Below are 12732 nucleotides of genomic sequence, written 5' to 3' on the forward strand. Positions count from 1 at the left end.
AGAAAACAGTAGATTCTGATCGCAAAATACATGAAAATATATATAAATGGTCTTCTTTTTTTTTTGTTAATTGGCCACGATATAAGCGACATAATGACATTTGAGGTGTTCACAGTGAGAAATGAATGGACAACATTTCCTCCATTGGGCATAATCCATTACTGAACATCCCATCTACAAAAAAATGTGACCGATTCTCTTAGTTAATTGTTAGGATGACCTGCACACCTCCTTGTTTCTGTTTTAAAAAGTTCTCCAAAAAATTACTACAGGTATTACTTGGATCATTTCATTAGACAAAGGTAATCCTTTTAAGACTGTTGAATCACATCAGCAAGCACAAATCATTACTGCGGATGGAAACACTGAAACACCAAGCAAAACCACTTATAATCCCAACATTTGCATTATATGTTACGTGGATACACACACGCACACACAAAATCGCCGTCCTCATATGTTACACTCACAAACCTTTCCGATGAATACAGGAAATAATTGCGTAATCATCGTGTGTGCATCCCTCCCTCGCTCTCCCTCTCCCACGCAGACTCTTAAGACGAGCGTGGATGTAATTACCATGCGCGTTGCATTGTGTATGTGTGTATTTGTGCGTGTACATACTAATGCATGTTCTTTGCTGCCGTTCCACCTACACGCTCACTCTAGACAGACAGTTAATAACACCCAGTAATAGCTCACCACTTGACAGGATGCTATACTTTGTCAAGTAGTTTTCTACATTAAATGGTGTACGTGTGTGTGTGTGTGTGTGTGTGTGTGTGTGTGTGAGTTTGCTGGCACAGAACAGGATCCTATAGTTGACTGAAGTACTGCCCATTGGTAGATAGTGGAATACAACAGTGTGAAAGTGTCTGACATAACAGTTTGAAGGAGAAAAAAGAAAAGTTGCATTAATAGACAGTTTACTCTGAAGTTGAAAGTTTCCTTTGAAATGTAAGTGAATTTCATTCAGCAAAACCACGAAATAAATTCAAAGTATCAATAACAAACAATATTTTTTTTTTTTTTCACAATTTCCTGCTCATTCGCCCCTAAAACTAAAAACTACTGATTGTGTGTGGAGAGTACCTGTGTGCTTTTTCTGACTTATCTCAGATCTCTCCAGGATCTCTGCTTCTTTGAGTTGTAAAAGGGAAGCAGCACAGTGTTGCGTCCTCGCCTCATGGAGCCCAGGGCGACTTCACATCTACCATCTTCTGACGATTGCCTCTAAAATAGACCTAACATTCAGTTTGAGTTCGCCTTTAGTCCAGAAGCTCATGTTCTGGCAGCGGTGAGACAGAGTCACTCCAGAGAGGAGTTAATCATGTGTTCAGAAATAGAGGGGAAGAAGTCGGTTTCTTCTGACGGTAAAGAGACATTTTCATACTCTACAAGAGCTTTAACGATTTACTGACTATGTGCATACAACCACTGATCATGGCAGACATTTTGGAGGGTTTAAAGGACCAGTGTGTAAGATTTCTAGTTATCTATTGACAGAAAATGCAATATAAAATTCATACGTATGTTTTCATAAGTGTATAATAATTTCCTTAAAATGAGCTCTTTATATCTACGGGGGGAGGGTCTCCTGCCGTGGAGTCTGATATGTTTCTACAGTAGCCCAGATTGGACAAACCAAACACTGCCTCTAGGAAAGGCTTTTAGCATTTTTAGTTTCACAGCCATCACTAGGTGCGACTAAATCCTGTACCAGGGGTCTGCAACTTTTGTCCCTTTCCAGTGGCTCCCTGTGGCTTTGACAAAAAATGAAATAGAAATTAATATTTTTTAACCATTTCAAAATAAATTTATTCTTGTTGGCCCAAAGAGATTCTTACATTTTCTATTTGTAAAAATGTGTAGCCTACACAAATATTTCATCAACTTAAATGTGAGTCCTAGCCTACGTCTGCATAGTTCAGTTTAGTTTAGTTTAATTTATTAGTACAGAAAACACTGACAGCTGCATAAGCAGTGTCTAATGTACTGTACACATGTTTATAGCCAAAGTTAATTTCCAACCCTAGTCCCTTCCTCTAAATATTGCCAGTGGCTAGTCTTGAGTCTCCCCAGGCGAGCTGTGAATTCCAAATCAGATCCTCCGAGGAAAATAGAGAATTTAATTCTTACAGCTCCAGACAGATTTTTTTTTTTGTCTTTTTTTGGCCAAAAGTTGCCCTTTTTAAGGTTGCAGCCCCCTGTCCTAGACACTGGTTATTTAAAGTTGGGTATAAATTCTGTGATTTTAGGCTTTCCCAGATGAAAGATGACCTACATGATAGAAATATGGCAGTATCTTTGCTCATACCTCCAAACATTGGTCCCACGTTGCACTGTGACAAAGGTTCAAGGATAGCTGACAGTGTTTATTTAGGATAACCATCCCACAATGTTGCAATGCTGCACTGACCTGCATCTATTAATCAACCAATAGGAATGTCCAAACATAGGTTAGGTTTATGTATGCTGCTATGTTACCTGAAGCTCTTTTTGCAAGATTGGTGTCCTGCGTCGGCCTTTTTCTTGTTTAGCTTCATTGTTTACCACAGTAGTACTGCAGATGGATGACGTACACTGATAAAGTTTTCTGTCAGTTGGTGTGATCACTGTACAGTCTACATACATCAAACCTGATGCCTCACCTCAGTTTATTAGATCCATGTCACGCACTGTGGCTTGCAATAAACTTATGAGATTGCTGAGGCAATTATGCTTAGCACTCCCAAATGGTCAGCAGCAGCCCTGCTGCTTTAAGGAAAGATGTTTTACAACCTTTACTGTAGGCAGCATGAAACCCCAAATTGCTTCCATTGGTCAACGGATGCTTTTGAATTTTCAATATTAAATTAATGAATCAAGCTTTACTGTATATTAAATGTTTTATTATTTTTTTTTTAAGTCCATTTGTTGTCATCATCAATATGCCCTGAAAGTGAGAGATAGTCAGCATGAGAAGAGAGAAAAAAATAGATTTATCATAGTGCAGTGAATTGTGGGTCAGCATTAGGTCTATGGTCATTTGTTGCCCTCAGCTGGGTCATCTTTGGGGTTTATAGTGCAACATACCCTCAGAGTTTCACATGTGTGTTCTTGCGCAGAGACACGTGCACACAGATTGAGAGACACACACACACACACGTATTTCACAGCAGTCCAGCTGAGTCTAAAGCAATGATCTGAGGAAGGAAACGAGAAAGAAAGAAAGGCAGGGAGGTAAAAATAACACAGAATGACAAAGATGGCGTTACAAAAACCTAGCTGAGTACAGTTAAACAAACACTCCACATACAATAGGCAGAGTAAAGCTGGTCGTGTGTGTGTGTGTGTGTGTTTCCACAGCAGCAGAGAGGCACAATTTACACCCCTAAGCTCCATTCAACACAATTAGCATCCCAGTTTCCCTCTGAAGTGCAGAGAAAAGGAGAGAGCAATCCCCACCGCTGCGCTAATTAGTGTGCGATGTGTGTATTGCGCGTGTGTGTATGAATGAGCGCAAGTGTGTTATCTCAATATGTCATAGTTTCTTCCTTTTGAAGAAAACAACAAAGAAGTATAAATACTATGAATGAAGGAGACAAGGAAAGAAACAAAGGAAGAAAAATTAGGGGACTGACAGAGAGAAATTGGAAAAAGAATGAGGGAGAAGGGGAGTGTGGAGACATTCAGGTATTGTGTGGTAATTTTTTGCTCACCTTTATTTAGTCAGGGTCGTCTGAGAGTGATGCTCTCTGTTCCAGGGACGCCCTGATCACATTCACGCCTGGTAGCTGCCCAGAATAACCACAGTCTGATGGGGGTTAAGGGCCTCGCTCACAGACACCATATCGGTGGTAATGAGGAAGAATCAAGTGCTGCCTTTCAGTTTCCCCTCTCAGATTTATCCTGCCGGTCAGGAGGATTGAACCAACGACCCGATGACCTTAATCCCTACACCTCATACCCCCGACAAGTCTGTCGTTTCATATTGATGCTGTGAAGCCCGACATTCTTCAATGGCACAGAACTTTATGTTGAGTCCTAGTGGAGAACCCAGAGTTTCTAAATACACCAAAGAGTCTCAGGTTGGAATATGACACTCAGTGCATATCATGTGTTTGTCATTATACGACACAGCAGTCAGCTTCCTATCGTCCTCTCTTCTGTGTGCAGTGGCTTGATCCGAGATGTTGTGGTGGAGCGGGTCCCTTGAATATGTGGGCATCTCTGATTTCCCGCTGCTTGGCCAGCCTCCATTTCATTATCATGCAACCGGACATTAGCCAGGAGCAGTCCGAGCTAGAGATTGACAATTTTTTCAGGATTACTGTGGGATGCCCACGGGATCAGAGTCAATTTCACTATTAATTAAGGGGGTGGGACGGGACAGGAAAAACAGTCAACATGAGCGGGAATCTTAATAAAATATTTCTTATATATAAAAATGTGTGTAATGTCGTGTATGGACCAGATTGATAGGAATGAGATAGGATTGGGAAAGGATAGGAGTATTTTCGTGGGAGGGAGAGGACAGGAGTTTAAATCCACTCTGGTGTCACACTCCAGTCCGAGCTGGGTTAGCTGGCTATCTTTTTCTCCTCCCACTGTTTGGCCGGCTGGTCTGGCTGGGTAGTCAGCAGGCAGTGATTGTCTCAAAGTCCGCTGCTCTGGCAGCACAGCTGTGCAGCGGTTAGACACACTTTCCCCTCACAGCAGGACAGTCCTGGAACCGTGGTTCAGATAAAGCCTTACGTGTCGAGTTTTCATGTTCTCCCTGTGTTTACGTGGATTTTGTCTGAGTGTTCCAGTTTCCTGCATTATCAGTGCATGTATGTTAGCTTTATTCTTCAGTCAATGCTCCTGACCAAGGCGCTGGCACTGGAATACAACAGTGACACTGCTCCTAATACTAGGATGTGTTAAATATACTGTGTTTATGTGATAATAAAGTTGACTTAAAAAATTCTTTATTCCAATGCCATTGTATTTCTGTCAGAGGTGAAAAAAACAAACTCATGAACAATATTTTCTTGTCCACCCCGACCCCTTTGGAAAACATTAACATGTTGCAACTGATTTCTCCATTAGTCTGTCACTCCTTTCAAGGTCTTCTGTCACCAGAGATTCTGAAAACCTTTGCATTTACTCTGAAAGGACTATGCCAGTTTCCTCTTTTACGGAGTAAAAAGCAATCAGCGAAGCAACAGATTTCTCGCGCCGAACAAATGGCAAATGGCTAATTCTCACAAAATGAATGATTTGATGAAATAATATGGCATCTTGAAAGCTCAGTGAGCAGGCTGCTAACCATTATTACTCCTCTATCTTTTGGCAGAACACAGTGGACAAGCTGATAAAGAAGACCAACCTGGCTCTGCTGGTAGGAACCAACAGCTGGAGAGACCAGTTCATAGAAGCCATCACTGTGAGCGCAGGTAAGACCAGCGGCTAGATGTGTGTGTGCTTATCAGTTTAGTAGTTCAGATGTTAAACTCTGAACTTTGAGTCATCTCAGGCTGGTTTGGAGGAGCAGATGTGTGTGTTAGTGTGTGGCAAATAAATTTGTTTTAGTATGAACAGCTGCAGTTTTACTGTTGGGTTTTATGTGGTCCTCTGCTCTGTGCGATCAATATAGCCCAAAATATCAGAAAACTCTTGTGTGGTTTGCTACTTTAATGATGACCGTGTAAAATGAAGTGGGGTGATTTCATGGTCTCACGGAGTCAAGTGTGTGTGTGTGTGCTTGATTCATAATGGTTACTGGAAAGTGGACTGGCCCGATTTAATGGTTTGGGCAGACAAACACTGACCAGATGGGAGATTATGTTGAGAGCAATTTTGCGTGTTTGAGCCTCCACAACGACAGAGGAACATGGATCTGTGTGTGTGTGTGTTTATGTGGATAAGAGGGGAATATTTAGCATTAATATCTTGTCACTGTCAAGCACTGCTGTAAGCCATAATGATGCTAATGTTACATGAAAAGGGAATAAGACAGCATACATGTTAGAGATAAGAAACCTGGTGAGAGCCTGTGTGCTACGCAGAGATTGATGAGGAGAGAACGAGAGAGTGCATGCACTGTGGAGAAGCTACAGAGAAACATGCACAGTGGGAACGAGAGGATGTTTTTGCATAAAGAGATATATAATGCATGGAGTAAAAGAATGCATGTATGGAGGCAAAGTAGGAGTAGGCTATGAAAAGGAGATCAAGAGAGAAACATTTCATGCAACAAATTGGTTAAAGAGAGAGAAGAGATGTGGTACAACAGAGAAAACAGAAAATAAAGAAAAGAAAAAGAGTCTTTCACTGCAGAATCTTCACAGTTCATTGGTTAGTAGTGGTAACTTGCCCTCTGGAGGCAGGATAACATTACTGCAGCTCATTAATGGAGAATGAGCAATAATTTGAAAAGCAGACAGTTCTCCCCGCTGTGGTGTTTCTGCTTCACACTTCTTCTGTCAATCCAGCAGCGATGAGCTGAATTTCTTGTCAATCTCTCTTCCTTTGGATTTACTGTTGATTTTCTGTTCATCTCAGGCTCCAACACAACACTTCCTCTGTGGATGTTACTGCAAATGAGCTCAATAAAGCATTCAGAACAGCACATGTAAAGCTTTTGTAACCTTTATTAGTATACATCTTAGTTTGTCATAACAACCTAAAGGAATAGTTCAGCATTTTGGCAAATAAGTGTTTTTACTTTCTTGCCAAGATTTAGATAAAAAGATTAATACAACTGTCTGTACACTAATAAGGCTACAGCCGGCAGCTAGCTACCTCAGCACAGCATAGCACAAAGACTGGAAGCACAGGGAAACGGGTAGCCCGGCTCTGTCTGAAGGTAACAAAATCTGCTTACCAGCTTGTCATCACAGACTTCAGGAAGTTTCTTCTCCCAGCCAAGAAATAGACTACATCCGAAATTCCACACTGAAATGCTAATTGATAAGCTAAAACATGAGATTTTTTTAGTATGTCTGAAATCTTAGTGGGAAACCAATAGTTAGCAAGAAGCACGGTACTATTAACGGGACAAAATGTCAGTATACAAGCACTGGACACTGTGCCAGTATAGATATCCCACAGTGCAATGCGGTAGTGATGACATCAACAGACAAAGGTGGACAGCGACCAAGGCAGCTCTGGCAAAACATCAAAAATGCTTCAGTGCAAATGTAAGCAAGGTTACACTTTGCTACGTGTAATATATTTTTTTAATTAGTTTGTCGCTGACATGGGTTACCACGGTTACACATGCTCAACCCGTCAAAGAAGCTCTCAGAGAAAGACGTGAGACATTCTGAGGAGGGCATCTGAAAAGATAAAGATGCATTGAACATTTTGGTTATTTAGTATATACCATGTTATTTTGGACACGGCGATGGTCCAGCACATAATCTTCTGTAACCCTGCAATTACAACTGCAGTTCCTGCAATTATCAACCCTTAATATATAATACACTGTCTTTATTAGTGGGCCTTAGAGCTGCTGGTCAGTGGACTTTTGGTACCTTGGACAGAGACAGGTTAGCTGAGTCCTCCCCCTTGTTTCCTACTGCATGCATTGTATGTCCTCTGTTTGCAGCCTTACATTTACCAGGCAGATGTGAAACTACTTTCAATCCTGTCGTTTAACTCTGTTGTGTAATTAAAGACATACTGTGCAGGATTTTCCTAAAAAAAACATACTATGGATACATTACATAATCTTAGTTGGAATTGTTTCACAGTTTGCAGTTACTGCAGTTCATTATCATTTACAATATTATACATTTGATTGCAGGTTTGTTACCTTTAAGTAGCCAATTCATGCCTCAGGGTAGTATTAGTTCCTATCTGCTGCTGCTGCTACTGCACAGGGAACAGTTGTTAATGTAACAGGGAGTCTGTTTTTACTCCCAAAAGAGACAAAATGTGTGTGTGTTTCCACTGATTCATAATTATAAGAATGCAAGAAAATCTAATACATAAGAAACTATAAGAGACATGGTTGTTTTTTCCCACTGAGTACATCAAGACATCAAGGTTGCACTTTGATGAACAGCATACTGTACAGGTAAAATAACTATTTGGAGAAAATCACAGATAACATAGAGCAAAATATGTATTTATTTGATATTTGTTTGGTGTTTATTTTATATGAAAATAGTGCAGATTACGGCTGTGAATGCATACTTGGACAAAGAGATCAGCCAATTTGCTGCTGCTGCTGCTGTCTTTGAAACTGTGTTTCTATTAGAGCATTGTTCATCTATAGCCAGCTCAATCACTTTTGTGCCTTCAAATAACTTTATCCTGTGTGTGTGGGTGTGTGCGTGTGTTTGTTTGTGCTTTAGTTAGCCGGCCTGTCAGCCAGCCTTTGTTGGCGAGCTGATGCCATTAATGAAAAGGCCTGTCTTCGCTCGCTTATCTGGGATTAGCTTGTCTAGGCTGACAGAGTGTTGTGCAGTGTGTGTGTGTGTGTGTGTGTACGGGTGTGTGCATGTGTTAAAGAAAGAGCTGTAAAACGGCAGTGAGTGCAGGACACACACAAACATACAGCTTCATTAAACTGCACTGACACAAGGTTTGAGTGAATTGAATATTTCAAGCTTTCACCACGATTCTGAACATTTTTTCGCCTGCAAACTGTAACGGATCAGCTGTAGCGCACACACACACACACACACAACACACACACACATACATACACACAGAGTTGACAAGCCAAATCAGATGCAAAACCAGATCAAACTGGAGTGTGATTGGTTTTTCAGGGCCTTTAAAGCTGAAGCTGATTGGATTTGGGAACTTCAAAGTGGTTGTGAGCTGATTGGATGCTCCCAGATCAAACTGGCAGCTGATTGGGTACACAGACGCCCAGCTGTGAAACAATTGACTGGGGTAAAAAGACATCGCTAGCGTATATACCTGCTCTCTTTGTTTACTGAGAATGGGAACAACAGCTTGGAAGGAGTGGAGAGAGAACACAGCAAGATTTTTAAAAAAGATGATGAAGAGCAGGTGCATGCTGGGAGAGGAGGAAAACAAATGTGTACATAGTGGGTAATATAGATATGCACTATGTAATTGGGACTTAAGAACAAAGATGGCATGTCGAGATAGAAGTTTGCTTAGAGGTATGCATAGCTGGGACCAATTTGAAATCTATTACATCTGGGATCATTACCAGCACATTCAATTTTCTGGGTTTTACCACATTACACCAAGACTCATTTACATCCAGCATGTTTGTAATTGTTTATTTGAACCCCAGAGTGTTTCCTTTTTTGTCTTAGAAGATTGTCCTTTTTCTATTTATACACATTTAAAGGGAAACTTAGGCATTTTTTTAACCTGATTTTCCCACGATTTTGTGCCTTAGTGAGTAATAGAGGCAGAAGTTTTTGAAATAGGTCCAGCATTTAGGGAGAGGGCTGCAGAAGAGAAACTGAGCTATAACGTAATCCCTTCAAGCAACTCTCCACTGTCACACTAAGTCCATTAAAAGTGCTTGTTTTACCACTGACAGGCTCAGATTGTTGAATGTCTGATAATATTATGGAAAGGATCACTACAGAGAAAGCCCTTTTGTTTAAAGGGGCCAGCCTCCCTTTGCAAAACTGACATTTTCATTGTGATCTTGATCTTCAGTGCGACAGAAACAAAATAATACTCACCAAAAACATCTTGTTTTTCACTGTTCCAACAATCACAAGCTCTGGTTTGATTGAAAGAAGCCATTAATTAACTGTGTTAGAAGTGAAAAGATTCTGGCTGGACATGCCATTTCTCCCCTCTGCTTCTCTGATGTCTGATCTCCGTCTTTCACATTTAACGCTTTGAACAAAGGCTTCATTTTGAGCAAACCAGAGCTGCTGATTGATGCATAATGGAAAGACAAGACAAGACATTTTTGGGAAAATATGGTCCAGGGTCAAAAATACCATATTTACCCTTAATAACAAGCTACTGAAAGCTTGATAATGTGTGATGGTCAGATTGAGATGTTTCTGTGTTTTTTTTGTACTAGTATGCACACCAAAGAAGATCTGGGATGACAGTCCAATTATACTTAGTTTAAAAAGGGATTGTGGTCAGATTGCAGACTAAGCCTTACTCAGTGTACAGTACAGTAACTCACCATGACTTCTGTCATCTGATCTCTGCTGATTAAACTGTAATCAGCAAAGATAAATGTGCATTAAGTGACTTTATGTGGGATTATCCTTAGCTGTAGTCCCAACAATTTCTCCTTCCTTTTCACTTCCTTTTCTCTATTTCGCTTCACGCCATTTACAGCCTCTCTATCCATTTCTCCCACACTCTCCGTTCATGCCTCCCCCACTTAATTACCAAACATAAGGGGGAGGTCAAAGATTATTTCTCCTGTGGAATACAAATGTGTTAAGCCAATGATGGATGCATGAGGAGGAAATGAGGGGGCCTGGCTGTAATGTAAGGCTGGGCAAGGGGCACCTCCTCTGGGCCTGGATCTTGTTTCTCCCTCTGTGATGGATGGATGGATGGATGGATGGATGGATGGATGGATGGATGGATGGATGGATGGATGGATAGATGGGCAGGTGGGTGCTTAAGATAAGAGAAGAAGATTGAATGTAGAGGAGTAAAAGAGAAAAAGGGTAGGGTGAAGCTAAGCTAAGAAGAAGGATTCACTTAATTAATCGTGTTTACTTTATTGCTTATTTGACAGCGGATGTTAATGAACATCAGTATAAAGATACAAGATCTAAACATGCCAGATTACAGCAAAAAAAAATTTATGCTAGGCAGGTACCAAAAAACATATAGAAATTACAAATGGCAATCTACTAATATAAATATACAAAACAGGTTAAAAATGACAGTTTTGGTTCATATCAAGCCATTTTTGAAATCAGTTTTAAAAGTGGGATATGTAGGCCATTCTCTTATTGAAAGAGGCAGTCCCCTCTGGAGTCTTTAATAAATCCATTTAGAGGAGGTGGGGCCAGCCCAAATGTATGCAAAGATTTGTACATAAAACAAGCATATTTGTAGTATCTAAAATTCTCAAAGCTCAACAAATAATGTTTTTCCAGAAAATTACAATAATGTTGTCTTTTTATTGACTGTCTGAAAAAAGTGATGCTATTGATTTAAGTGTTGTTACATTTGTGTGTGGCCTGTTAGTGAAACAAATTTCAATAGGAGAAAAAAAATGTTTAAAATTTTGTAAATTATGTTTTTTTTCACATGACTGCTAAAGGTTAATGCAGAGTCCAATGTGAATGGAAAATACATGAACTTACCAGGGTATATTGAGTCACCTCTACTGGTTGTTTTGTAACATTATACACATTTTTTTAGTATTCAATAAGAGACAGACAGTTTTGTTAGCTAGTCCTGAATATGGGTCCTTAATGTAAGGATTTTGGAGGCTGCCTGGTTGTCTTATGCACATGTTAAAATCACTGCTTCATCTGTGTACATTTGAATATTGACACCTGATAACAACAAAAAAAACAGTAACTGAACATACTGAAGGGAAAAGAGGAATTAAAGAGAGCAGAAATCTGAGACATCTGTTCAAGGAGATCTTGTGCTGCTGTTGTGGACACACCATGTGGACTTGACACACACTTTTCACAAACTGAGCCCCACACACGCACACGCACACACACTGTACACAATAAGCCTAAATTGAGACACACTGTAACTTGGCGGCTCATCCCTTCAAACACACCCTGCTAGTTCAAGGGTTTGAACAAGTCCGGAGCAGCTGTCCCTGATACGGTGGTGGATTTAATACACACTGATAAGCTAGCTTTGTCTAATCTCATCTCTCTCCCCCGCTTTCTTTCTGGCTCTCAGTCTTACTCTCCCTCCCTCTATTATCCTGCCAAACTCTCTCTTATCTCCTCTCAAACGTATTAGATTAAAACCAAGATTAAAATCCCTTTAAAGGAGCCTCAAATATTCCCTCTTCTTCTCGTCCAGAGACATTTACAATTTCACATTGTCTCTATCTTCCTTACCGTCTGACTGAAGCGTCAGATCATGATCTCAATGTTCACAAGCCCTCCAGAAATGATTTTGGCCTCACATACGGCAAAGAAGCTGTTCTTGCTTATCAGTTTATCAGTTCAATTAGGGGAAGATTGCAGATTTGGAGCGGCTTTTCTGCTAAGATGACAGCACTGAAACAGCATTTCACATCTGCCCACATTTAACCGTCAGGTCACCACATCATGACACCAATTTGGCACTTAAACTGACATGCACATACGCATGCACACAAAATGTTGCAGAGACCATGACATTCATCTCAAAGCAAGAAACCTGCATTTATCCATCCATTAAAGCTCTCTGAAATGTCAGCATGCTGGTATTTTCTGTGTGTGTGTGTGTGTGTGTGTGTGTGTGTGTGTGTGTGTGTGTGTGTGTGTGTGTGTGCACTGACCTGTTTCCCCGTGTGTGTTTTTTTGTGTTTGTTACATGGCTAATGGAGAATTTTCCCAAGATTAGCGAACACGCAGAGAGAGAGGGAGAGATTATGTGTGTGTTTCCCAGTCTGCAGTTGTGCGCATACTGTAAGTGACAAGCCTGACAAAAATGCATCTACTGAGCAGCTTGATAGGTTTGAATCCTTCATGTATTTCTTATCATATACATGTTATTCCTCAAGAGCATGAAGGTTCTGTCTTTACTTAAATGTACCTTGAAGGATAACAGATGACGACAGAAGTATTTGCTGCTGTAATCATTCCTCCTTCAATTCCT

At 40.5% G+C, this 12732-nt stretch overlaps 1 protein-coding gene across 1 annotated transcript in view; it reads left to right on the forward strand.

Moving 5' to 3' along the window:
- slc8a1b (solute carrier family 8 member 1b) overlaps window positions 1–12732 on the forward strand; it is a 181767-nt gene that overhangs the window by 150418 nt on the left and 18617 nt on the right. Inside the window, exon 7 of the mRNA XM_084735365.1 lies at window positions 5321–5420. Within this exon, the coding sequence (XP_084591491.1) occupies window positions 5321–5420 (100 nt within the window). The remainder of the gene's footprint in view (window positions 1–5320; window positions 5421–12732) is intronic.

The sequence above is a fragment of the Lutjanus erythropterus genome, chromosome 14, assembly GCF_056507025.1.
Source record: "Lutjanus erythropterus isolate fLutEry1 chromosome 14, fLutEry1.hap2, whole genome shotgun sequence".
Lineage (NCBI taxonomy): Eukaryota > Metazoa > Chordata > Actinopteri > Lutjaniformes > Lutjanidae > Lutjanus > Lutjanus erythropterus.